At 47.7% G+C, this 25,999-nt stretch overlaps 2 protein-coding genes across 2 annotated transcripts in view; one reads left to right on the plus strand and one right to left on the minus strand.

Moving 5' to 3' along the window:
* Nucleotides 1-9,024, plus strand: part of ZDHHC3 (zinc finger, DHHC-type containing 3) — a 60,406-nt gene extending 51,382 nt beyond the window's left edge. Inside the window, exon 8 of the mRNA XM_011981103.1 lies at nucleotides 6,162-9,024. Coding sequence (XP_011836493.1) covers nucleotides 6,162-6,410 — 249 coding nt within the window. The 3' untranslated portion in view covers nucleotides 6,411-9,024. The remainder of the gene's footprint in view (nucleotides 1-6,161) is intronic.
* A 980-nt stretch (nucleotides 9,025-10,004) lies between these two features.
* Nucleotides 10,005-25,999, minus strand: part of TGM4 (transglutaminase 4) — a 40,062-nt gene continuing 24,067 nt past the window's right edge. Inside the window, exons 7-14 of the mRNA XM_011981108.1 lie at nucleotides 23,321-23,495; nucleotides 23,088-23,226; nucleotides 21,053-21,156; nucleotides 17,836-18,087; nucleotides 14,690-14,968; nucleotides 13,931-14,100; nucleotides 13,652-13,788; nucleotides 10,005-11,020 (exon numbers count right to left, since the gene is read on the minus strand). Of these exons, the coding sequence (XP_011836498.1) occupies nucleotides 10,879-11,020; nucleotides 13,652-13,788; nucleotides 13,931-14,100; nucleotides 14,690-14,968; nucleotides 17,836-18,087; nucleotides 21,053-21,156; nucleotides 23,088-23,226; nucleotides 23,321-23,495 (1,398 nt within the window). The 3' untranslated portion in view covers nucleotides 10,005-10,878. The remainder of the gene's footprint in view (nucleotides 11,021-13,651; nucleotides 13,789-13,930; nucleotides 14,101-14,689; nucleotides 14,969-17,835; nucleotides 18,088-21,052; nucleotides 21,157-23,087; nucleotides 23,227-23,320; nucleotides 23,496-25,999) is intronic.

The following is a 25,999-nucleotide window of genomic DNA, read 5'->3' on the forward strand; positions in this document are numbered from 1 at the left end:
CACAACGACTGAAGAATGTGGCCATCATTTGCAAGATAGTGATTGGTTCCCGGCCTGGCTTCCACATAGGAAGAAAAAGTATCCCTGAGCTCTCCTCAGCATTTCCAGATACAATGAAAGAGGACATCTTTCTACACAAAGTCGCCCCGACTTTTGGCTTGGACACAGGAGTTCTAATAGTACTGTTTGGTGCACTCATGGGAAAATGAACCAGTAGTAGCCACTGTCTTTCAGAGCCTGGGCTCTGGGGAGTGGAAGTGAAAAATAAAGATGTGGCTTGTTGGGTTAGGTGATCCCCAGCTTGCTTGCCTTCTGTCAACTCTGTCAGGTTTGTGTTCATAGCAACCAGACTGAATATGCAAAAGGCTTAGATCCAAGCAAATCTGTAATCTATGCATATTTGCATGGGCTTGGTAATACTTCCTCTTTTTTGTTAGAGACAAGGTCTTGCTCTGTCACCCAGGCTGGAGTGCAGTGGCACAATTAGAGCTCACTGCAGCCTTGAACTCCTGGGCTCAAGTGATTCTTGTGCCTTGGCCTCCTGAGTATCCAGGGCTACAGGCATGTACTACCATGCCTGGCTAATTTTGTTGTTTTTTTAATAGAGTCAGGGTCTCACTGTGTTGCCCCAGCCAGTCTTAAATGCCTGGCCTCAAGCAATTGTCCTGCCTTAGCCTCCCAAGTCTTGGGATTACAGGCGTGAACCACTGGGCCCAGCCCTGTACTTCTTGTTGAAAGAGCCCCAAGTATTAGCTTTTGCTCATCTGGCTAGGCCACTTAAATAGTTAAAATCCACCGTCCCCTAATGCAGAAACCGATTAGGTGAGGTAAATTAACAAACATTTTAAACACATATGTGAGGTTGGCATTACACAGAAACTCCTCTCCAGGGGGCTGGGCTGGGCTTTCTCAGCCAGACTAATGGGTTTTAAATTTCTCTCTCTTCAAGACTTGCAGTGCCTCAGTTTAGAGGGTGAGCCAGCCAGTAGAGGGAAGGGGCCCCACCTAGAAGGTGCCCTTCAATATCAAAGAAATGTGAAGAGAGAAAGATTTTGCTAGAATCCTCCTCAAAGGTGTTCTTGAGGTTGCCAGACCAGCAACACCAACAACATCAGCATCCCCTGAGAACTCGTTAGAAATGCACATGCTCGGCCCCCACCCCAGGCTACCGAACCAGAAACAGTGGGGCCCAGCAGTCTGTGTCTTCACAGACCTCCAAAGTGATTCTGACTATCAAGTTTGAGAATCCACTTGGAGCTTGCAGGGGTCCCTCAGGTGGTCCCTGATGCCTGCTGGTGATATGGGTCCTGTGTGCTGCTGGGCTCAGCGTAGTGCAGTTGGGGTGTGCTGATGGTGAGACAGGCACGTGTTCCCTCCGCTGAGAAGCCACTGAGACCGCCTTCCCTTATAACCTGCGGCCTCCCCAACAAACAACTGCCAAGACATCAAAGAAAGTCTGTATGAAGCGAATCCAAAGTATTAGCCTGCCCACCACTCCTTGTGCACCTCATCAGTGGAACCCATCTCTAGACCAATGGCCCTTTCGGTGAAGAACCAGCCCGGAAGGGAAAGAGAAAAGCATGGAACCAAGGGGCCTCCAGCTGGGAGTGGTGGCCGGTGAGCAGTCTAGAGTCAGGGGCATTGTAACAGCCCAGATACGTGACCTGTACACGTCCTGACCTTTGCTTTCCACATATGGGTTTAAACACCCATGTGGCTTTTTCTTATATTCTTTAAATACATGTCTGACTTAGGATCACCTCACAGAAGAGACAGAATTCACGGTGAAGGAGAAACAAGCCACTGACCAGTGTGCTCCCAACCTGAACCTTCTTTTTCTCACCCTCTCAAGAAAACATCTTGCTGACTTGAGCAGCGTGATTGCCGTAGCAGAGCGGCCCCCAGGGATCCCGCTCTGTTGTGGCACACAGGAGGAGCCGATGATGCTGATCCAAGGAGTGATGACAAGCGCTGCAGAGGGACGTTTGCCAAAAGCCTTCTGGGGGCCGCATGTGCTCTAACACCGACATAAGGATGCCCTGAATTTCTGCAGCTGAGGCCATATCGTCTGGTGACCAATATTTGGGTCCTGGCTTCAGTCTTCGGTTCAAATCTCTGCTTGGCTACTCATTACCATACCGACTACCAAAATATGACCTTGAGCAGTAACTTCTTTAAGTCTCGGTTTTTTCATCTGTAAAACGGGAATGATAATCTAAATCACAAAGTTAATGGAAGGATTACATGAGGGTGATGAATGGGAATGTATAGTGTCTGGCCCTGGTATGGCTTTATAAGTGTTAGCTGTGTTAGAGCTGTGCTTTTCAAATCATCAGTCACAACCATTCATGGTTTGCAATCAGCATGTTTTTCAAGAAAAATGTTTAATGCATTACATATTGCAGGGTAAGTATTGTTTTATGAAGCTTAGAGGATTGTGTGTGTATGTGTTCTGGAATGCAACAGAAAAATGTTTCCTCTTGTGGGTTACAATATAGAGGTATGAGATCTCTGGCCGGGCACGGTGGCTCAAGCCTGTAATCCCAGCACTTTGGGAGGCGGAGACAGGCGGATCACGAGGTCAGGAGATCGAAACCATCCTGGCGAACACGGTGAAACCCCGTCTCTACTAAAAAATACAAAAAAAAACTAGCCGGGCGAGGTGGCGGGTGCCTGTAGTCCCAGCTACTCGGGAGGCTGAGGCAGGAGAATGGCGTAAACCCGGGAGGCGGAGCTTGCAGTGAGCTGAGATCCGGCCACTGCGCTCCAGCCTGGGCGACAGAGCGAGACTCCGTCTCAAAAAAAAAAAAAAAAAAAAAATCTCTAATGAGGAGAGACAGTGCTATCTGCCCAGCTATGAAGAGACACATTTGCATAGGCTGCTTCCTGAGGCTCTGGCTTTCTACATCTGATGATACAGGGAGCAGGGAACAGCCTGTTCTCTCTCTGTGGGGCTCAGCTGAGTCTGCACAGACTCTTCCTTCCTCGGAGGCCTTAGTCCTAATACATTCATTTTGGAGTGTTGGTGAGTTTGTTCACAGATCACAGCTCATGTGTCACCCAGGCTGACCTGAGCCAAAAGGCCCGTCACACACCCTTTGCAAGAGCTGCTGGTGTCGACTATGACCCCCTTCCAGGCATCAACAATTTTTGTTTGTTCTCTTGAGTCTGAAGCTAGTATTACTGCTCCACTGCAAACCTCAAGTTTAAGAACTTTGCCTGCAGGATCCCTTTAAATCCACATAAAACTCAAAATTGAGTCCTACCAGGAAAAAGCAGCCCTCAGCCCATTTTTATACATCAGATTTGTTTGCAATATTTTCTTTCCGGACTCAAAAGTCAACACTCCCTGAACGTTCCACTTTACTGCTGCAGACCTCTGGTAGACAGGCCAGGCTCTGTCTGGAATACTTTTATGAGCTTGGTGAGGAGGTTGAGTATAATCCAAGAGTGCCTATCTGGGAGCATGCCACATGAATGCCAAATAATCATCCTGTGGGCTCTTGGCTTCATTCCTCTTCTCTCTGAGCTCAGCCTCGGCACAGTGGTGATTTGCAGTAGAGCTGGAAACATGTTGGGCAGAAAAAACAACACTACTTCTGGTCCCAGTTCTGATACATAACAAGCTAGATGAGCCTTGGCCACTGTCATGGCCTCTTGGAACTTCTGTTTCTTCCCCATCTGCCAATCATTAATACTCATACCCACCTCCTCACAAGGAGGCTATAAAAACCTATGGTCATGGCTTTGAGTCCAAGTCAGTATGGATGCAGCCAATCTGTCATTTCTGGGTGTCTCCTCTGTAGCTGGATCTGCCATATGGTGATGTCCCAGCTCTTGTGCTATCAAGTTAAAGCCTCTTTCTCGACAGGCTGCAGATGATCACCCAGGAAGGGAATGCAGAAGGCCCAGAGCAAATCATCTCAGCTGGTCACTGCTTCTGTGCCAAGAAGGGAGGCCTGGCAAGGGGCCAGTCAGGAAGCAGCATGGCATCCCGTGCTCATGACCCACATGAAGGTCCCTCTAGACTTGTGTTAACAAGATCCATTTTCTGAAACAGCTGTTTTTGTTCTGATTATAAAAGTAACATTGGCTCATTGGTAAAACTTGGACTATGTGAGAAGTCTACAGAAATAAATACAAATCATCTAGAATTCCATCCCCAACAGTAACCACACAAATGTTCTAATGTCATGTAAAACTATATTAAACCATCTTTTCTAGATGCATAGTGTTATAGAATCGTTTGCTTAACCATCATTGGGCATTTCTCATTTCCAGCTTTGCATTATAATTCAGTGTTCAAGTTTGTATTGCATAAATCTTTGTCTGATTATTGATCATTTTTAAACTTTTTGTGAAATAACTTCAGACTTAGAAAAATGTGACAAAAGCAGTACAAAGAGTTCCCATGTACCCTTCAATCAGTCTCACCAAAGGTGAATATTTTATACAACCATAACACAAATATAAAACCCTGGACATTGACAACACCATACCCTTAACTAATGTATGTACCTTATTCACATTTCTCCTATTGTCCCATTAACACCCTTTTCTGTTCCAGGATCCCACACTGCATCATTTGCAAATCTCCTCCAGTTTGTGACAGTTCCTCAGTCTTCCTTTGTCTTTCATGACCTTAACCCTTTTTAAAAATTGAGGTGAAATTTCTGTAACAAAATTAGCCATTTTAGAGTGTACATTTAATGCATTCACAGTGTTTTGTACCACCAGGTCTATCTGGTTCCAAAATCTTTTCATCAGTCTTTGACCCTTTTGAAGACGTAGGGCAGGTATTCTTTAGGCTGTCCTTCAGATTGTGTTTTTGATGTTTTTCTCATGATTAGATTGAGGTTAAGCATTTGGGACAGGAGCACTGCTGAAGCAATGTGTCCTCGTTGCACCGTATCAGGAGGCACATGGTGTTGATACGTTTCATTATTATTGTGATGTTAACTTTGATCATTGGGTGAACGTGGTACCCGCATTGTTTCTTCCCTACTATTAAGGTACTGTTTTTCCCTTTGTAATTGATAGTATCTTATGAGGATATACTTTTGGGATCCGATTTTTTTAACTTAGAATTTATTCAAAAGTCAAGAATCATAAATCTCTGAGATGGTGTGGGAAGAAAAAGTGCTGGAGAAGAATTGGCCTAGGGTACCATCAGATCCCAGACTGTGTGTTTGCCTCAGTTTCTCTTTCTGCATAACAAAGGATTGTGCCAGTTGTGTAACGATCTTGTGTGGAAGAGAAAACCTAGAACTAGATACACAGAGATCTTTCTTGAGTCATGTGAATGAGCAGTGCCCAAGCCCGGCAAACCCACAGCAAATTCCCTTGGCTTCCAGAAGAGATGGAGAAAGCAGTGCCCCCACTGGAGGGTCAAAAGCCTCTGTGCAGGGTGTTGTGGGCCTGGAGAGCTGGCCTGGCCATGTCTTTACCTCCTCTGGGCATCTCCCCACCCCAACACCCTTTCTGTGGCCTGGTGGCTGAGTTGCAGCTGACACCCAGAGGCAGGTGAGTTGACAGCTTGGAAGAGGCTGCAGGGTGCATCTGCTGCATGAGCAGGCCTGAGCACAACCTTACCTCCCCACAGTGGTCCTGGGTGCCCTCCGGCTGCCTACTGCATGTTGGCACTAGCTGTATGAGCACCCACTTCTTCACCTCGCATGCTATTTGTGTCCTGCCCTCTCTCCTTAACCCCATCATCCTTCTGCTGTATTTGCTGCCCCTATCTACCCTGGTGGGAGTGGCCAAAAATATTTAGGAGGGGGTCACCAGTTTGTAGCGGCCTCAGAGGATGCGTGGTCCCCCTTATGCCTCAGCCACTCATCAGCCTGGCCCCTGCCCATCATCTGGCGTTGCATTTGTGGAAGGAAAGAAGGGGAGGGCTGGGTGTTGGGTGGAGAACACGTCAGTCCGCCAGGCAGACCCTGCTTGCTGTGTTCCTCCACGCTGCTGTCTACCCACGCCCCAGAAGTCCTCCGAGGCACCTCCCGGGGCTGAGCTGGGCCACAACAGGCTGCCCTCTCAGACCCCATCTTACCCACGCCCTGGACCCCGCCACTGCTGGGCCATAGCTGGGGGTGTGTACATGAGCTGCACAGCCCAGCAACACGCTGACGCTGATGCTCTTCATCCCCTTCTCCCTCCAGGGCATCGAGCGCCTCAAACGAAAGAACCAGCCCAGGGAGCGCACGGGGAGCTGGCAGTCAGTAAAGGAGACCTTTGGTGGGGACTTCTCCCTGAACTGGTTCAACCCCTTCTCCAGACCGTGTCAGCCAGAGATCCCCAGTGACAAAGACATGGTGCGGCAGGTGACATCGCTGTCAGACACCGAAACAATGGAGGATCCATCAGAGGAGACAAAGGACGAGGACTCTGTGGAGGTGACAGATGAATAGATGCTGCTGTGGGGAGAGAAGCAAACACTAAAAAGTACTGTCAACCTTCGTCCTGGGGTTTTGGATAACGGGGCTCATGGGCATGTTGCGCTCCCAGCACCCCCAGCACTTCCCTGAGCCACTCGCTTGGCCTTGCCATTCCCTGTAACCCCTCCTTCATCTCTCCATGTTGGGCCAGGTCTGGGGGTCGGGAGTAGGCTGGGGACATCAGAGGAGGTTGGGGGCTTTCTCAGAGTTCATCTAAGAAGAGTCTGCACTGAGAGGGCTCGTCAAGAACCGTTCTCCAAGACTGGGCGGCTTTTACATTCTCAGCCCAGCAAAGGGAGCTTTTGAACAGGGCAGCCCAGGGGCAGAAAAGAGCTTGCCTTTGGCTTTCCCTGGGATTTCTGTCTTCTCTTGGGAGGGCTGGGGCCTTGGCTCCTGGCTTTGAGAATTAAGATTGTGACAGAAGGACTGGGCAGGGCTGGCTTTGGTGACCTGGGTTGGGACACTGACATCAGGGGAGACTAGCCTGAAAAGACTGCAGAGCTGCCAGCCACTCCCTGGAAAGGGCTTTCCCCTGCTGCCTGCTGAAATTAGGAGGTAGAGGTGGCTGCCACATCTACCTGCAAGGGCCAGGCATGGTTCAAAGAGGACCCCGCATTAAGCTCTAAATACACATGTGCAGGACATGGCCAGCACAGACAGAGCCAGAGTTATAACAGTAGAGCCGAAAATGAGCCCCCATTCCACAGACACCAGAGTCTTCACTGAGCAAGACAGCTGGGGGCTGTCCTGCCTATGGCTACGTATCTAGCCATTCACAGGTGTGGGTACGGGAAGGACGTCTTTAGAGCTACTGAGGACTCTCTAACCACTCCCATGAGAACTTAATTGAACGTTACCTCTTGGAGGAAGTCTAATAACACACGTAGGTAGAACTAACCATAAACCCTGCCTGTGTGTTTGAGGCCAGTTCTCCCAAATTGGTGCCCATCTTGTCTCTGAAAAGATGGGTGATGGCCAGGGCCTGCTGACTGATGAATCAGATGAATCAGGAAGACAGACACACACACCCTACCAGGATGAGTCTGCCCTCTATTCACCCCATTTGAAGCCTAGGGTGTCTGTGACCACTTCTGAAGGTCTGAGCAGCATTCTGGTGCTCCTAAACCCCATTCCAGTGGTTGCTGAAGCAGCATCTTCTGCACAAAGCCCAACAGAAGAGTTCTTATCCCCGTTTGGTATAAGAAGTGGATTCACCACCCACTCCCTCCACGAGCCTTTGTTCCTCTCTTTGGGCCATTTCCCCAGCATCTACTGGCGTCAGGATTGGCAGGGGCATAGGCACTCAGCAGAGCATGCCCCTGCAAGGCCTCAGTGTCAGGGTCCCCCTTCCAGCTCCAGGCAAAAGGGCATGAGTCCTGGCCCCAAGTGGCCTGTGGCTCCAGTTCAGAGGAGAAGAAGGTCAGTGTTTGGAGGTGCAGTCTCAGGACACTGAGAAAGGAAACTGGCGACTATGAGAAAGAAAAGAGCCAAGCAGCAGCCTGGTTCTTGGACAGCATCCTTGGACACTCTGTGAAGGGTGGCGATCCTGCCAGAGACCGTCTCTCTACAACTGATGACCCACAAGGGCCTGGGGTTAATTGCTCAAAAGGCCCAATGTTCACAAAGTCACCTCTGCCCTAATCCTTGCTCAGAGCTCTCCAAGTATGACCCACAAGAGGGGTGACGGGGGATTCTAACATTAACAGAGCAACCAGAAAGACATTGGGCCTCCCACAGTCAGGCTGCAGGCCCACTTTCTTGGTCCTTATCAGCTTTAATATTTATTAATAACAACATAGGAGCCTGAGTCAGCTGTGAAGGCCGTTAACTTGCAATCTGGACAGGAAGTCGACGCTCACCACTTTGGGTAAGAGCTGCTCTGACTATAGGGCCCCCCTATTTGTTGTCCTAACTCAGAAGCATCTCTGGGCTGCCAGGGTGGTGGATGGAATACCAAAGAGTTCACACCAAGGAGGAAGCAATGCCTGCCCGCTGGAGTCTCCTAAGGGGCAGCAGTTCGAATAAGCAAAGAGGATTTGCTGGTCACTGCTGACATGGGTGTTTATGGTGAGTTCAGGCCTGAGGACAGGGGTATCTGCAAAACCACATGGCCCTTGAGAAATGTCCTTGCACATTGGGCTTCAAACTCCTCTTCTAGGGATCCAGCTTGGCCTGAAAGCAGAGGTACACAGCAGCCCCAAAGCCAAAGTGTTTTCAGATTGGTCGCTCTGGAAAGGAAGGCTGGGGTGAGGGGGCATTTTACCTGCACAGAGGCGGACCCTGCCTCCCCTCATCACTCACCCCATCTCCAAGGTAGACCTCAGCCATGTCAGTCCCTGTTCTGGAAGGTGCTGGGCTGGGCCACAGCCAGGGTTATGTAGGTAATTAACCTGTCCAACCCTGAGCCTCGCCTCCCTATACCAGCGACACTGGTCTGTCTGTGGTGACCGTTCACAGCATAACATTCTGCTTAGCCTCAAACTGAAAGCATTGCAACTGATGTCAAAACCCGATGAGATCTTACAGGGAGAGAGAGTGGGTGCAATTTGCCTCTTTCTTTGAGTAAAAAGCTCTTTGCTCACCCTCAGTGACTAGAGTCTCCTGTTTTAATTAAGAGATCCCAGCCCAAACCCTTGGGTAGTGTCCTTCCTCATGGGTCACCCTAAAGGCACCTCTAGGAAAGCTACTTTTCTTCCATTCCCAGTATGGGAGACCAGTGTCATACGGCACAACACGGTGGCCATGCCAGGCTTTATCACCTCTTGGGATCGGACACTGTGCTGTGGAGTGACTGACCAAACCCTTCTGTTTGTGTCACCACCCTTGTGGTATTTCCAGCAGAAGGAACAATCACCTTTCCTTCAATAAACATTTATTGAACACCTACTGTATGCCAGGGAGGTGGGCAACTGGGGCAAGGGTGACCAGGATTGAGGTTTTTTTCACTTGGGCAGCTGGAAAGGCAGAGGATGACAGGTATCCCACCCATGACTGTCCTGTGAGTTAGACACAAAATAACCCTCATTCAAGCTACGCATGTGCCTCTGCCAGGGTGTGTATCCAGTTGGGGTGACAACCTTTGAGAGAGGGGTTGGATGTACTGAACAGACAATAAAGAAGCCAACTCCGGCCGGGCGTGGTGGCTCACGCCTGTAATCCCAGCACTTTGGGAGGCCGAGGCGGGCGGATCACGAGGTCAGGAGATCGAGACCATCCTGGCTAACACGGTGAAACCCCGTCTCTACTAAAAAAAAATACAAAAAACTAGCCGGGCGTGGTGGCGGGCGCCTGTAGTCCCAGCTACTCGGGAGGCTGAGGCGGGAGAATGGCATGAACCCAGGAGGCGGAGCTTGCAGTGAGCTGAGATCCGGCCACTGCACTCCAGCCTGGGCGATAGAGCGAGACTCCATCTCAAAAAAAAAAAAAAAAAAAAAAAAGCCAACTCCTCGGAGCACCTTTGCCTGGGGATTCCACGGCTCCCCAGTGACCACATAAAATAAACCCCCAGCACAGGATACTTTAAGAAGCTTATTGGCGTAAAGGAAAAAGGACTCAGGGACCACAGAGTTTTCTTGAAGCAGTTTAATTTAAAGCATATTGATCATTTGAGCAAATCTCTGGAGGGCAGAACAAGAAGGAGCAGGCTGCAGTTAACAGAAGCAGCCTTGAGTTGCCAGGATGGCGGATGGAATACCAAAGAGTTCACACCAGGGAGGAAGCAATGCCTGTCCCCTGGAGTCTCCTGAGGGGCAGCAGTTCGAATAAGGGAAGAGGATTTGCTGGTCACTGTTTGCTGACATGGGTTTCTATAGTGAGTTCAGGCCTGAGGACAGAGGTGTCTGCAAAACCACGTGGCCCTTGAGAAATGTCCTTGCAGATTGGGCTTCAAACTGCTTGGAGCACCAGGAGAGGGACTTCCTGGATTTCAGGGATAGAGAGAGGACAATGGAGGCAAGAGGAGGAGAATGCACTTCTAGCAGGCCCACCCCAGTGCTGAGAGAGCACTCCAGTTGACAGGTGCTTTCAGGGCCTGCAAACCCATGGCCTGAAAATATGGCAGCTTCTCACGGGGTGCCAGCGGGTGGCAGCTACTGGGGATTCTCTAACCACTCCCATGCCCATAGCCTGCTGCTCCAGGGAGAGAATCTGTGGCTTTGAAGTCTATGGATTTGAATTGAGACAATGGTGGCCCTGATTTTTGAGGCCATGACTCAGGAAAGGGATGGGATTCTGTGGCCTAGGCTGGTGTTTATAGCTGTGTGATAGCACAGGACCTGGCCTTGTGGGTCTGGCTGCTTATGGTTGTGTTGGCCTTTCTGACCTCCTGCTCTTGAATCTGCCCTCATAAAAGTCATCAAATTTAATCATCCATAATCTGAAAGCTAAGCACAAAGTAGGAAATGCTGAAATCTCAACTAAGGCTCCACAGCATCAGACAAGGCTACTTGGTGATGAGAACAATCTTCTGAGCGTTAATCTCTTTCACTTGTTTGGAACTTAACTTGATGATAAATTTCTTGGGTCCAGTTTTTATTGGGATGCATTTGATTTGGGATTGGATGGTCTCACCAGGCTGCACCGTCCTGGAAAATTCAAAGACATACGGACATACAATCAGCCAAGGATGTTACGGGAAGAGGAAGAAGATGAGTTGGGTGAGAAGCCAGAAAGCCGAGCCTTAGCTCAGCCTCTTTGAAAAGCCCTGGCCATTCCAGGGCATGGCACATTCCTAGATGGTAAGACACAATATTGTCATTTGGCACAATTCTCCCCCAAATAAATAAGTAAATTCAATGCAGTATCAATTTAAATCCCAACTGTTTTTAAACTATATGACAAGATGATTCTAAAAGTTCTATAGCAGGACCTACACCCTGGGTGCTGCTATCAGTTTTCTCAGATGTAAAGCAAGATGGTTGAACCAGCTGGTTTCCAGAAGCTCTTCCAACTCTGACATTTCACAAACCTTCCCTGGAGTCTTGACTGACTTTACTACAGATGTTCTTGTTTCACGGGTGTTAGCAACAGTTATCTATTACATGAAATCTAAGAGGAACATGTATCTTATGTTGAATCCACATGAAAGGAATTGTCTAACCCCTCACTACTTAAAGTGTGTTCTGGGGCTCAGCAATACTAGCATCACCCGGGAGCTTGTAGGAAACACAGAATCTGAGGCTCCACCCTAAACCTACTGAATCAGAATCTACACTGTAACAATACTCCCCAGGTAATTTGTGTGCATGTTAAAATGTGATAAATCCTGATCTAAGGAAAATAGGAGCCTACTGGTTTTTACTTGGAAGATTCAGACATCCTGTAAGAAAGAGACCATCAGAAACCTCTCAGAAACAAAATATTAGAGTTCAGTAAAGGTTTTTGCTGGATATATCAGCATGCCAAAAATCAATTTCCATATAGTCCAGCAAACGATTAGAAAATATAATGAGAAATATTCCATTCATAAAAGCTATAATACTGATGCATCTTGGAATTAACCCAACTAAGAACGTGCACGTGGTATATAAAGAAAACAATATTGCTTTTCTAAAGGTGATTAAAAAGATTTGGAAAAAATGGGAAAATCTCATATTCCTAGATGGTAAGACACAATATTGTCCTTTGGCACAATTCTCCCCCAAATAAATAGGTAAATTCAATGCAGTATCAACTTAAATCCCAAGTGTTTTTAAACTATATGACAAGATGATTCTAAAAGTTCTATAGACAAAAATGTGGGGGGTGGGGATTTGCCTAATGCATATCAATACGTAGATATGATAATCATATAAAATTATTTTAGGACTATAATAATTTAAGTGGTATGATGTTATAGTAGAAGAAGACAAATGAAATAGCAAATTAAAGAGTCCAGAGACCCAGATATATATGGGAATTTACAGCCTAATAAAGGCAGTGCTACAAAGTACTAGGAAAACCATACACAAAGTTGGAGCTCCACATCACACCACACCCAAAAAAAATTCCAGATAAATACCTAATTGTGTAAATAAAGCTGGAAATTCTAGAGAAAGCATAAGAGAAAATTTCTATGCACCTAGGATGACATGAAATTCAGTATCCAGGCCGGGCGCAGTGGCTCAAGCCTGTAATCCCAGCACTTTGGGAGGCCGAGACGGGCGGATCACGAGGTCAGGAGATCAAGACCATCCTGGCGAACACGGTGAAACCCTGTCTCTACTAAAAAATACAAAAAAAAACTAGCCGGGCAAGGTGGCGGGCTCAGCTACTCGGGAGGCTGAGGCAGGAGAATGGCGTGAACCCGGGAGGCGGAGCTTGCAGTGAGCTGAGATCCGGCCACTGCACTCCAGCCTGGGCGACAGAGCCAGACTCCATCTCAAAAAAAAAAAAGAAATTCAGTATCCGTAAGGGAAAAGATTGAAAAATTTGACTACATTAAAATTTAAAAGTTCTAATGGTGAAAGACATCTTAGTGTTTAAAAAAATACAAACTTTGGCCAGGCATGATGGCCCATGCCTGTAATCCCAGCACTTTGGGAGGCCAAGGTGGGCAGATCACCTGAGGTCAGGAGTTCAAGACCAGGCTGGCCAATATGGGAAAACCCCATCTGTACTAAAAATACAAAAATTAGCCAGGTGTGGTGGCGCATGCCTGTAATCCCAGCTACTCAGGAGGCCAAGGCAAGAGAATCACTTGAACCTGGGGACAGATGGAGGTTGCAGTGAGCTGAGATCCTGTAACTGCACTCCAGCCTGGGTGACAAAGTGAGACTCTGTCTCAAAATAAATAAATTAAAAATTAAATTTAAAAATTTAAATACAAACTGCTATAAACAATTCACAGCACATAACACTCTTTACTGTGTAAAGACTCCATACTAATATGAAAAAATAAACGACTCAGTAGAAAAATGGACAAAAGTTAGGAACAGTCTATTCACAGGAGAGAGTCAATTAATGTAAGAAATACTCAGCCTCACAAATAATCAGAGATGCAAAGTAAAGCAATGAGATTACTTAACCACTAGATTGGCAAGAATCAAAAAGATCTGTTGATAGAGCATAAATTGATGCAATCTTTTCTGAAAGTAATTTGGCACTAGCAAAATGTATCTACGTTTTGACCCTATGACCCCACACTGGAAATTCACATCTCAAGAATATGCACACATGTGCAAGATATATGTCCAGAAGTATATTTCTGTTTGTAAGAATACCTCAGGCAGACTCACCCATGTTCAGAGGTCTGTAGTGAGGAGATGCCTAGGCTTTCCAAAGAGAACTTAACGTCAGTCAAAGGGATGGCCAGAGTATTCCTGAAGATACAATTGCAGACAAGTAGCTGGCCAACTCTGCCTGTGTTAGGCAACTGTAGTAGGGTGGGGAGGAGAGATGGGGAGAGAAGATATGCATGAGCCAACCAAGGACCCTCAGGGTTCTTAAGGACCCCGTCACACTCCATGGCCAACTTCCAGGCAGGAGGAGCCCTTTATGGCCTGCAGGAATCTCACCTCTACAGAGAACTCAGGGTACTGGAAAGACACGAATACTTCAGAGGCCATGATTTCTTTAGACTCCACAATTTCCGCAATGATGAAACCTCTGATAACTGGCTCATCATCTAATATAGCCAGGCTGTTGATGTAGGTCTTGGAGTCCAAGGTCAGAGTCACTTCTGATACTGCCAAAGAGTCAGGGTGGAGGGGAGAGGTCATTCATCATAGGCCCCATGAGTTTTCCTCATCAAGCACAGAATTAGATTAACTTTGTATGAATTGAACTGGATAACCTGGGACATGTCCCATACTCTCTTTAGAAAACAAGACGTTGGGCTCAAGATGGAATAATAATTGGCCAATTTCTCCAAGCTTCCATCCTGAGTGCATGACAGACATTACCCATTGTCATCAGGACATCCCACTTGTTCCCAACACTGTGCCCTGGGCACTCATGATCATTGATTTGATTGGGCATCTGAGATTAAAATTTCTGCCACCACAGAAGACTTCTCATGACACTTTCAGCACCCCTAATTTATAGCTCTACAATAGACCCCGGCTCCTAGTCCAGTGGTCTATTGGCCCACTTTTCCTCTGTGCCTGGCTTTCTTGTGACTACCAAGGGGTAGGTTTTCAATAAATGTTTGTTTGTGTTAACTCACACACAAAAATTTGTTAACGTATGGAAGTTGTCCACAGAGGAGAAGAGGGATTTCAGATTGTGGGGACCCTGAGCTCACTTGAGGCCTCTCCTCCCCCTGGTTCTGGTACCTTGACCTTGGATCTGTGAGGTCTTATTGAGGTCACACAGTTTTGCCACCTTCTTGCCGGTGTACAACTGTAGTTCAAAGGAGCCCGAGATGTTGACATTCTGTAGGGCAGCAGTCTTCCTTTTGAGAATCACGGTGAAATTAATAGGGTTTCCCAGCAGCGCATCATCTGACTGTACCGACATGTGAAGAAAGTTCTCTTTTACAGGTCGTCTGTGCTCCCTCTCAGAACTGAGAAGGAGGAAGGCATGATCCATGACCTGCCTCTCCTCAGGGGAGCCTGAAAGAGACACAAAGACAGCTTCCTTTGGGTGCTCCTTCAAGGGCCAAATGTCCCAACCACCCCTGTGGCAGAAGGAGCCCATCTGCATGGCCAGGACTCCAGAGACATTCCTGAGCTATAGATTCACAGAGAGAAGCATTCAAATCCCCATTCCTAAGCAATAGCACATTCTGACATCAGTGGGAATGGCAGAATAAAGACCTCCAAAAATCTGCTTTTCCATAAAAGCAATGAGAACATTGGCAAAAATTATCAAATCAATTTTGTCAGAACTCTTGACATTAGCTAAAGGCTTATAATAATCTAAGGAGCATTTATTCAAGTAAAACAGCACAATCTCAGTAAGAATAGTTTTGTGGCATTCTGATTCCCATCTCCCCTTCTCTCCAGCTCCACAGTAGACTCAAAAACCAACAGCACCAAATCACAGTGAAAACCAGCAGCCTAGCCACCTCCGGAGGGGACAGAATGGTTTTGGAGTTCCCTAAAAGCTCCACTACCAGAGAATTGTTGTTAATTCACCTAAGGGCGATTCCCTGGAAACCCTCATTCACAGAGTTTGTCTTCATTGACCTGACTCAGAGCTCCCTCGTTACCAACAGCCTTTTCCCTGGAGCATTTGTTAAGACAAACAACCAACCTACAGCAATTGTTTACAATTGCAGTTTCCTAAGGCAACAAGGAAAAGAAGGGAGTTGAGGGGAAAAGAAGCCAACCAAAAATCTTAAAAGGAAAAGCTGAGGAACGAAATGTCCATAGGGGCTTTGGAAAGCTCAGACAGAATCCTGGAAATCTAGACCGTCTGAGAAAGATCTGATAAGGCTCTAAGCTCTCACCTCTAACTGACCTTGAGGCTCTGCCCAAGCAAGAAGTGAAGGCAGAATTATAAATTGCCTGCCAGAGCAATGAAATGTACCCCAACTTGTACACAGAGCCCCTTGCCAAAGGCTAGGAGTCTTAATGATTCAAGGAATTTAAAGCAATATCCATCCAATCATTAGCTGACAATTCAGCAAACTGAGCAGAGAATTCAGTGGTCATGGACAAGAAAGATTACAGACTTTCTGGAATTACATCACAGAAGTCATTAAACAAATAGCAACAACAAAAGCAACCCTGGGACGGGGGACAGGATCTGATTTCTAGAGTTGCCATATTATGTTTTTTAAAATGTCCAATTTTTAACCAAAAATTACAAAACATACAAAGCATAGGCCATATATGGCGGTGCGGGGGTTGGAGGGGAGGAACATGGAAACAGTCAATAAAAACTGCCCCTAAGGAAGCCCTGACATTGAACCTACTAGACAAAGACTTTAAATTAGTTACTTTAAATGTATTCAAAGAACTAAAAAAAGGCGTGAGAACAAATGGCTTGCCAAATACAGAATATCGAGAGAGATTAAAATTATTTTTAAAAAAGAACCAAATATAAATTCTGGAGTTGAAAAGTACAATAATAGCAGATTAGAGCTTGCAGGAAAATCAGCAAACTTGAAGACAGGTCATAAGATTATCTAGTCTGAGAGACAGAAAGGAAAAACAATGAGGAAAAGAGAACAGAGCCTCAGAGACCTGAGGGACACCATCAAGTGTAGCAGTTGACAGATACTACTGGTCTCCCTCTCTATCATATCCCTCCCTCTCTGAACTTCTGTCACCCTGCCAAAAAAAAAAAAAAAAAACCAACTCCTGACCTAATTGCTTTTAATCAAGTTTGCTCATTTTCAACACAACCCTGAGGATAAGATTTTATCTCAGATATAGCAGCTGTAAGACAGGAATTTCTGAGCTTATTTACAAAGCTCTCCATCCACATCCACTCTGAACACAAAGAGACATCAAAGTGGAGATCTCCAGTTTGTCCTGAGCTGCCTTGGTAGCCATCACTTGCCCCATTTATATGGAAGAAATATTTATTGCAGGCCTACCTTGTGCAAGGTTTTATGCAAGCTCACAATCAACCCAGGGGTCCAAACTGACCTGCTTGTAACTGTACTGCAATGGAGGGTGGGAAAAGCCCCAGTTGCATGGGTACCATCTGCCATCCCATAGCACAGCAAATTACTCCCTCATCTATGAGTCCTTATGATTTCCTGCCTTCCTCTTAATCACATCCCATCTTCAGTTTGCCCCTGTCTGGACTCTTGCACCCTTTGAGGATGCTGTATGGAGTTGTCTTCCTTTCCTTACCACGTGGTACAGGAACCACAGCCAATGGGCCACAGGGGAAATACAAATCTGTAAGATTGAGGCACATCAAGAACAGAGGCAGCGTATGAGCCTGTGGATAGTAGAGATTGCAAAGGAGACAGTTCAGGTGGGGAAAGCATAAGCAGAGGTTTGGCCAGGGGTGAAAGTAGCCAGCCTTTTCAGGGAACAGCAGGCAGCATGGCTAGGGGATGAACTTGAGCTCAGGAAGGGAGCCAGAGGCCAGCTCTGCAGGGGCCAGAAAGCCAGGCTGAGAAGATGTCTAATCTCCTGGGCACTGGGGAGCACGGACAGTCTTAGCAAGGTGAATGAGCTGGTCAAACAATGCAAAGGCCTCAATTAGGATTTGTGTTTTTTTGTTGTTTGTTTGTTTGAGACAGGGTCTTGTTCTGTCACCCAGGCTGGAGTGCAATGGCATGGTCATAGCTCACTGCAACCTCAACCTCCCTGGCTCAAGCAGTCCTCCCACCTTAGCCTCCTGAGTAGCTGGGACCAAAGGCACATGCCACCATACCCGGCTAATTTTTTTTTTTTTTTTTTTTGGTAGGGACAGGGTTTCACCATGTTGCCCAGGCCCACCCCCAATCTTGAGTATTTTCATGGTCTGAGTGACTCAGGGGCTGAGTTAGAAGGAGCCCTGTGATGCTGGCCACCTTCTGGATACTTGTACTCGTAGGTGATATCTCTCCGCCTGTCTTGGCCCACTGCCTTGGTGCTGATGTTTTTCCCGATGCTTGTGGTCTCCATTGAAATTACGTGTAACTCCTCCTGCCCATTCACCATCTTCACCAACCAGATGAGCCTGTCACCATTCACTTCTGAGAAGACGAATCTGGTGTCATAGACAATAAAGATGTCACCTTTGCGGATGGCGGTCAGTGGCGATGGCCCACAGCAGAAGACACCTGAGGGGAAGACAGAGGTGGTCACTCTCAGTAAGATTCCCCAGCCCACCCAACCTGGACCCAGTGGCAGCAATGATTCCCAAACTCAAACAGGACTGGCAAGCAAACTTTGCCCAAGAAGCATCTGGGTGCTCATTTCCTAGGCTGTCCTAACTATTCTGAAAAGAGGGGCATATCTCAGCTTTGACTTGAAGAGTATCAGAAATCCTCCGTCCCAGTAATAGGAAGTCACACTGCCTATTAAACTCATCCCAGCACATCAGTCCCCAGTAGAGCACAGAGATACACAATCTGGGTCTGATTCCTGGCATCACGCCTTGGAGCTATGTGATCTTGTGCAAGTCATTTCAGCTCTCTGTGGCTCCATTTCCTAGAAAACTAAGAATAAAAACTGCACTTACTTCCTAAGGCTATTGCAAAGATTAAATTAAATAATCCAGGCAAAGTACTTAGCCCTGTGCCTAAAACAAATGCAAGCTGTTGCTTATGGATCTGGGCTAATAAGAAAATTTCCATTCTAAGAGCTGTCTTTTTATTTTTTATTTTTTTTTAAGAGCTGTCTTTTTATTTCTAGCATGGGGATAGAGAGTTCCCCTTATTAGTCATTGACAACTTAGTGAGAATTAGTCTCTTGGTTGATAGTTCCTCAGTAGTAGCTTTGGTTTTTACACACCCTTGTATTCTGGGCATTGGGTTTCTGCTTCCGTTATTTTATTTAATCCTCAACACACAGGCTCCTCCCCCTTGCCTCTTTAAGGCAGCCAAACCTGTGAAGTCAGTGTATTGGAGGACTAGGACTCAGGATAACTGGTCTCCTAATCTAATACTGGTTCTTCTCCTAACTTGTTGACTAACCTTGGGCATCCCCACCCTCCCTCTCTGGCCTTATCTATAAAGTGAGCAGGTTAGGTGGGCTTTTAAGGCCTCTTTTCTGGCCAGGGAACAGGGCTTCCTCTGCCTCTCAGGCAGATAGTGGCACTGGGGTACTCACTGCCTGGTTGCCATGGCTACTGTCCCACCTCAGCAAATGCTACTTAGACTCCCTGGATGGAAAGAGCCCTCAACATTGACCTGCTGAGAATCTTCCTGCAGAGTATAGGGGGATATAGGCATATCACCTGCTCCTCCCACCTCTGGGGGCCACCTCCCACCACCCTCACCCCCTATTATAAGGGCAATGCCTTTTCTTTGGAGAAACATGGAGGCTGTTTTCACTTTTAACAGCACTTTTTGCCTCAGGGCCATGTGGGCTCACACCGCAGCTGGAGGAATCAGGAGTCCCACACTGAGGGGTGTGGGGCCCACAAAGTATGTTTAAATTTTAACCTGAATGCCTTTGGGGATCTGCATGCTCATGTCTCTAGGTCCCCATCTTCCCAAGTAGACAGCCCTGTTCACTCTGTGGCTCTGTGGGCAGATGAATTTGCTATCCTTGGGATGAGGTTCACAGCCAAACTATGACTTATTCCTAGAAGAACCTTGAGAGACATCTACTTCAGGGGCTGCAGGAGTGAGGCAGAGGTGTCAGGGAGGGGCTGGCTGGTCCCTGAGCACACTTCAGCTGGAGTAGTTCTACTTTACATTACGAGGTGGCACACAAAGTTTCCTTCTGAGCAGTCGGACTGCTTTTTTCCAAAAAAAAAAAAAAAAAAGTTTGAGGCTGGCTGAGGTGGTTCACACTTGTAATCCCAGCACTTTGGGAGGCTGAAGCAGGCAGATCACCTGAGGTCAGGAGGTTGAGACAAGCCTGGCCAACATGGTGAAACCCCATCTCTACTAAAAATACAAAAAATTAGTCAGGCATGGCGGCAGGTACCTGTAATCCCAGCTACTCAGGAGGCTGCGGCAGGAGGATCACTTGAACCCAGGAGGCAGAGGTTGCAGTGAGCCAAGATTGCACCATTGCACTCCAGCCTGGGCAACAAGAGTGAAACTCCGTCTCTAAATAAATAAATAAGTAAAGGCCAGGCACAGTGGCTCACACCTGTAATCCCAACACTTTGGGAGGCCAAGGCAGGTGGATCACCTGAGGTCAGGAGTTTGAGACCAGCCTGGCCAACATGGTGAAACCCCATCTCTACTAAAAATACAAAAATTAAAAATTAGCCAGGCATGGTGGCATGCACCTGTAATCCCAGCTACTCAGGAAACTGAGACAAGAAAATTGCTTAACTCTGGGAGGCAGAGGTTGCAGTGAACCGAGATTGCACCACTGCACTCCAGCCTGGGCAACAGAGTGAGATTCTGTCTCCAAATAAATAAATGAATAATTTTTAAAAATTTGAGAACTATTGAGCTAATCTATTTTCCCTTTACTGGGCTGACTTTGTCTTTAGTACTAGGACTCACAATTTAAAATAAAGATAACTTGATTCCACAGATTTTCCAAGTGACCTCAGACCAAACCCGTGCCTCTGTTTCCCCAGCTGTACAAAGACACCCTCCCTCCCCTGGCAAGGTCCTTCCAGCTATAAGGGGCCACTGCCTTACCCAGGAGTTGGTAACCCATAACCAATTGAGATAAGCATCCCCATTATGTCTGACTTGGGCTGAATCCGGGTCCAGCCTCGTGGATCTGTGTGACCTCAGGCAACTCACTTCACCTCCCTGAGCCTCAGTTTCCTCATTTGTAAAATGAGGATAGTAACAACCTACTTTGAAAGGTTCGTTGTGAGTAAAATGGATCATGTTGGTACTGAGCATGGCACGCAGTAGGGAACCCTTAAGTGCTACCATCTCATTGCTCTTAACAGTATTGTCATTGGCATTACTTCATAAAAATAGCCAGCAAACTGAAGCCCCTGCTCAGTGGGAATAGCAGGAAGGACTGAGCATGCTTTTTGTGTTGGGAAATTTGTATTAAAACTTTCCCCACCTGCTTGGCTGCGTACCCAAGACCCACAGAACCCGGGGCCATGTAAGGAGAGCATCACGGATGCCCAGCGCCTTCCTGCCACCCACTCACCCTGGCTGCGCTCCTGCGGCGTTGCGTCCACAGCCTGCCAGCCGTCATAGCCCTTGGGCAGATCCGGTCGCTTCATCCAGGCATCCGTCCACACGTGGAAATTCCTGCCACAAATTGGGAACGGGCCCCACCCCAGACCACCCACAAACCTAGTTAGAGATAAACACGCCAAAATTGCCAGAGACATCTTCATCACCAGGGAACCACTAAAGTTGTTCTCAGGGGTTTGGGAACCTTTGTCAACACTGGCAAGGAAGGGGCCACCGCTGAGTCCCACCTGCCTCTCAGAAAGCCTCCCAGGGCACAGAGCTGTGTGCAGTGGGCAGGGCTGGAGGAACCTCATGAGACCCTCACCGTGCCTATGGATCTCAAAGAACCTGGGAGTCTTCACCACTAGAGGTGGTGAACTCAAGGCAGAACTAAATCTTATCTGTCTTGACATCTGCAGTGTTTGAAACATAACAGATACCTAATAAACTTTTCCTGAACGAATGGGTGAAATGCACTAGGCTGTGCAGTCACAGCCTAGTTAAAGATTACAACTGTTATTTCATTCATTCAATGAATGTATTCAATTCACTGGGATTCTGATTTGGTGGATCAGCAACTTTGTAACTGGCCAGTCTCTGAATTCTCATATTAAATCTTGCTATTTTTAAGTTGGTGCTCTTGGTTTTCTAGCTAGAAAATTAACAGTCGTTTCACACTATCCACAGGGGATTGGTTCCAGGACCCCTGAGTATACCCAAATCCATACACACTCAAGTCCTGCAGTTGGCCCTGTGGAACGTGTATATAGGAAAAGTCAGATCTCAGTATACGCAGGTTTCACGTCCCACAAATACACCTGTACTCAGTTGAAAAAATCTGCCTATGAGTGAACCTGCACAGTTCAAACCCATGCTGTTCAAGGGTCAACTGTATATCATCTACAAATAATACTGGTTAGTGCCTCCCTCCAAAAGTTCCAAGTCTTCCTGTTTTTTCTTGTCTTGGTACATGAACTAGAACGTCTCAGTAGTATTTAAATAAAATCTGTAAGGCTCCAACTTCAACTGAAATGCCTCGGGAATTTGTAATCATGCCCTGACCTTCCCACCTCGTCTACTCCCTCTGCAACTTCTCATTCTCCCTTTTCTATCTTGTGGTCACTTTTAGCTTGCAAGGGGCCCATGTGCTCTGGATCAGAGAACAAAGGACATAAGCTTCATGCTGGCCAGTGGGTACCGGTTACGTCAAAAGTTCTCAAACAGTGGTATATATCAGATCTCCTGGGCCAAGTGCTAACATGAACTTCAGATTCCTGGCCTTTCCCCTGTAGAGGCAAAAGCTCCAGTACAGGAATCTGCATTTGTTGTTGTTGTTGTTGGGAGGGAGTCTAGCTCTGTCACCAGGCTGGAGTGCAATGGCGCGATCTCGGCTCACTGCAACCTCTACCTCCCAGGTTCAAGTGATTCTCCTGCCTTAGCCTACCAAGTAGTTGGGATTACAGGCACGCGCCACCAGGCCCAGATAATTTTTGTATTTTTAGTACAGATGGGGTTTCACCATATTGGCCAGGATGGTCTCGATCTCCTGACCTCGTGATCTATCCACTTCGGCCTCCCAAAGTGCTGGGATTACAGGCATGCGCCACCGTGCCCGGCCAGGAATCTGCATTTTAAAACAATCACCCCCAGGTGATTCCAGCACAGATTGTCCAAGGCCAAATGTTGAAAAATATTGAATTTCAGGAGCAGTGAGCATTGGCCTACAACTTGAATCAGTCTCTGAGGGAGGTTGAAGGGGTCCCACAGCTCAGCAGAATCTCTGGGCTGGGAGGGCCTGGAGACTGGGCTTGGGCTAGAAAACTCCTGGGATGCCAGGCATGGTGGCTTGCACTTGGAATCACAGTTACCTGGGAGGCTAAGGCAGGAGGACTGCTTGACACCAGTTCAAGACCAGAAGGGGCAACCTAGCAAGAGACCCTGTTTCTAAAAAGAAAAAAAGGAAGTTCCTGGGAGGAGACAGGGCAGGTTGAGAAGGAGGAACCTACCAGACAGAGTCGCGGCTCATATTGGTGATTTTCTCGCCATTCTCATTCACATAGGTGTCCACCGTGAGGTTCTTTTCTGTGTCATGAGCTGAATCGAAGGCTGTCACGCTGCGTGCTGGGATGCCCAGCGCTCTCAGCACTGAAATGATCCAAGGTGCGGTGGTTGGCAACTGTGGGGGCTGGGAGTCCCTCCCATGGTACCTCTCCTCTCAGCCCCTGCATCTCCCACTTACCTGTAGTCAGGATCCCAGCGAATACCCAGCACTGGCCAAAGCGCACAGCCTGCTTCGTGCTGTAGTACTGCTGCAGGATTGGGGCGCTGCCTGTCCACTTGTATGGGGCTGTGCCATCTTGGTAGTTCCCAGTCCAGTTCCCAACGAGCACGCCTTGGCCTTTCTCAAAGCTCATCTGCCACACACATAGGCGTGGGGTCAGTGTCCACTCCTCAGAAGAACACGGTGCTGCCAGCCCAGCTTGGCCACCCAGCCCCCAAAGTGGACACCTCACAATGTCTCAGAGCACTTGGAGGACACGGGCTATCCAGAACAGGCAGGGTGCCAAGAAGGGCCAAGAAGCATGCCAGTTGTGTGAGTGACCAGGGAGGATGCTCACTGCTCTGTGCCTCAGTTTCCTCCCTTGTAAAATGATGATCATTACGACACCTACATTTAGGTTGGTTTTGTTTGTGTTTTGAGAAAGGATCTTGCTCTGTAGCCCAGGCTGGAGTACAGTGGTGTGAGCTCGGCTCACTGCAGCCTCAACTTCCTGGGCTCAGGTGATCCTCCTGCCTCAGCCACCCAGGTAACTGGGACTACAGGCGCACGCCACCACACTTGGCTAATTTTTGTAGTTTTTCGTAGAGATGGGGTTTCACCATTTTGGCCAGGTTGGTCTCAAACTCCTGAGCTCAAGCAATCCAACTGTCTCAGTCTCCCAAAGTGCTGGGATTACAGGCGTGAGTCACTATGCCCAGTCCCTTTAGGTTGTTTTGAGGATGACCTGGGTTAAGCCTGTGCCTGTTTTGGCAACTTCCATTTTTAAATTGTCAGTGGCCTGCACCTCTCTTAACCCCTGAGGAGCCCTGGCTGGACGATCCTTTCCACCTTATTAAAACCAGAGAGAAGACAAAGCTTGTGAGTTCACCTTTGAAAGCACTTAACGGAATCTCTAAAGAAGGTTGTAGAGGCAGGTGCAGAGGAGCCCTCCGAAAACATGAAAAGTGACACAGTCACAAATCTTTGATCTGGTGGTGGCCTGACTTTGACCACATCCACCCATCTCCTCCTGGCCTGCACACTAACATCCTTTGCAAACCCCATTATGCCTTGTGAAAAGCACAATTACAGCGCCTCATGTTTCCCAGCATGTTAAAGATGTCCATTTGTTAAACTAAAACCCTTATAGTATGCCACAATTTCTGAATCCTGTTTGGGGGTTTGTTCAGTTTTAATTTACAAGAAGTCTCAAACAACGGTGTGGCCTGGGCCTCTCATGACCTCTCAGGTCCTGTGGCTGGACAAGCCTCTTCATTCATCAAAATCAGAGAGAGAGCAGAGACCACCCCCAGACTCCAGAGTGGTCAGACGGAATGAAAACAGATGAAAGAGAGACAGGCAAGGGTCCTAGGCAAAGCAGGAAACACACCTCCTATCTTAACTGTCACCCAGCCACTGATCTGGTCCAGCTGCTGCGTCCTCCTGAGAAATTGAGCAGCCCCAGCCTGTCAGCGCCTGCTAGACCCAAGCCGTCTATAGAGCAATGTAAGGGAGGGAGGAGATAGGGAAAGAAGGGGAGTGACGCTGAGCCCAAAGGACATCAGTACTTTCAAAACTCCTGATGCATGAAGCTCTACCCCCTGCGGAACAAAGCACATTCCTATGCCCAGGTGTGGTAGGCAGTCACCGAGATGGCCCCCAGTAATCCCCTTTCCTAGACCCAGCGACTCACTTCTGACCAACAGAATGCAGCAAAAGTGATGGCTGTCACTTCTGAAATGAGGTGACAAAGGCTGTGTCTTCCAGCCTGGGCGCCCCCCTCTTACTTGCTCACTCTGATGGAAGCTGGCTGCCGTGCTGTGAGCTGCCCTGAGCTGAGGCTGCTCACAGTCAGGTGAGTGAGCCTGGAAGTAGGTCCTCCCCCAGAGATCTTGAGCCAGAACATTCAGCTAAACCACACCTGGATTCCTGACCCACAGACATGGGAGATAATGGATGTTTGTTGTTTCAGCCACAGTGTCTTGGGGTAACTTGTTACTTAGCAATGGATAATGAATGCACTCACTGCCCTGCCGAGGTTCCCTGCCTGGTGTGGGAGTCGTATTTTAGGCAGCCCTGCCAGAAGCTCTGCCTGCTAGTCAGAAATTCACAGATCCGGGAGGCCCATGGATAGCCACGAACTTCTAGGAGTTAAGGGGCAACCTTTATAGGGAACCTGGAATGGGGAGGGTCTCTGAAGCGGGCTGGGGTTCTCAGACTCCTGAGCATGGAAGCTAATCTGCAGTAACCTAATTTTGGAAGTGACTCCTGGAACACCTTGGAGTTCTGAATTGCCCATGCTTGCCTCCCAGCCTGAGGAGGTGGCTGGGAGGGCATCAGGAAGGAGCACTGCACCAGGAGGCAGCAGAGCTGGCTCAACCACCACTTCACTGTGCAGTCTTTGGCCAACTGCCCCTTCTCCCCTGGCTGGTTTCCTCATCATTGAAACAAGCAGTGGCTTAGCCCATTGCTTCCCAAACCCCAACACTCGTAAGAATGACCTGGGAATAGGCTACTCGTGGGCCCAAAACATGTCAGACCTTGGGCTGGGCACTGTTGTGTGTTATTGAGACCTCATAATCACCCAAAAGATGAGATAACAGAAGCCCAGAGAGGTTTAGAATCTTGTCCAGAGTCACAGAGCTTGAAAGGAGAAGC

This window comes from Mandrillus leucophaeus, unplaced genomic scaffold (genome assembly GCF_000951045.1).
Source record: "Mandrillus leucophaeus isolate KB7577 unplaced genomic scaffold, Mleu.le_1.0 Scaffold22, whole genome shotgun sequence".
In the NCBI taxonomy this organism is placed as follows: domain Eukaryota; kingdom Metazoa; phylum Chordata; class Mammalia; order Primates; family Cercopithecidae; genus Mandrillus; species Mandrillus leucophaeus.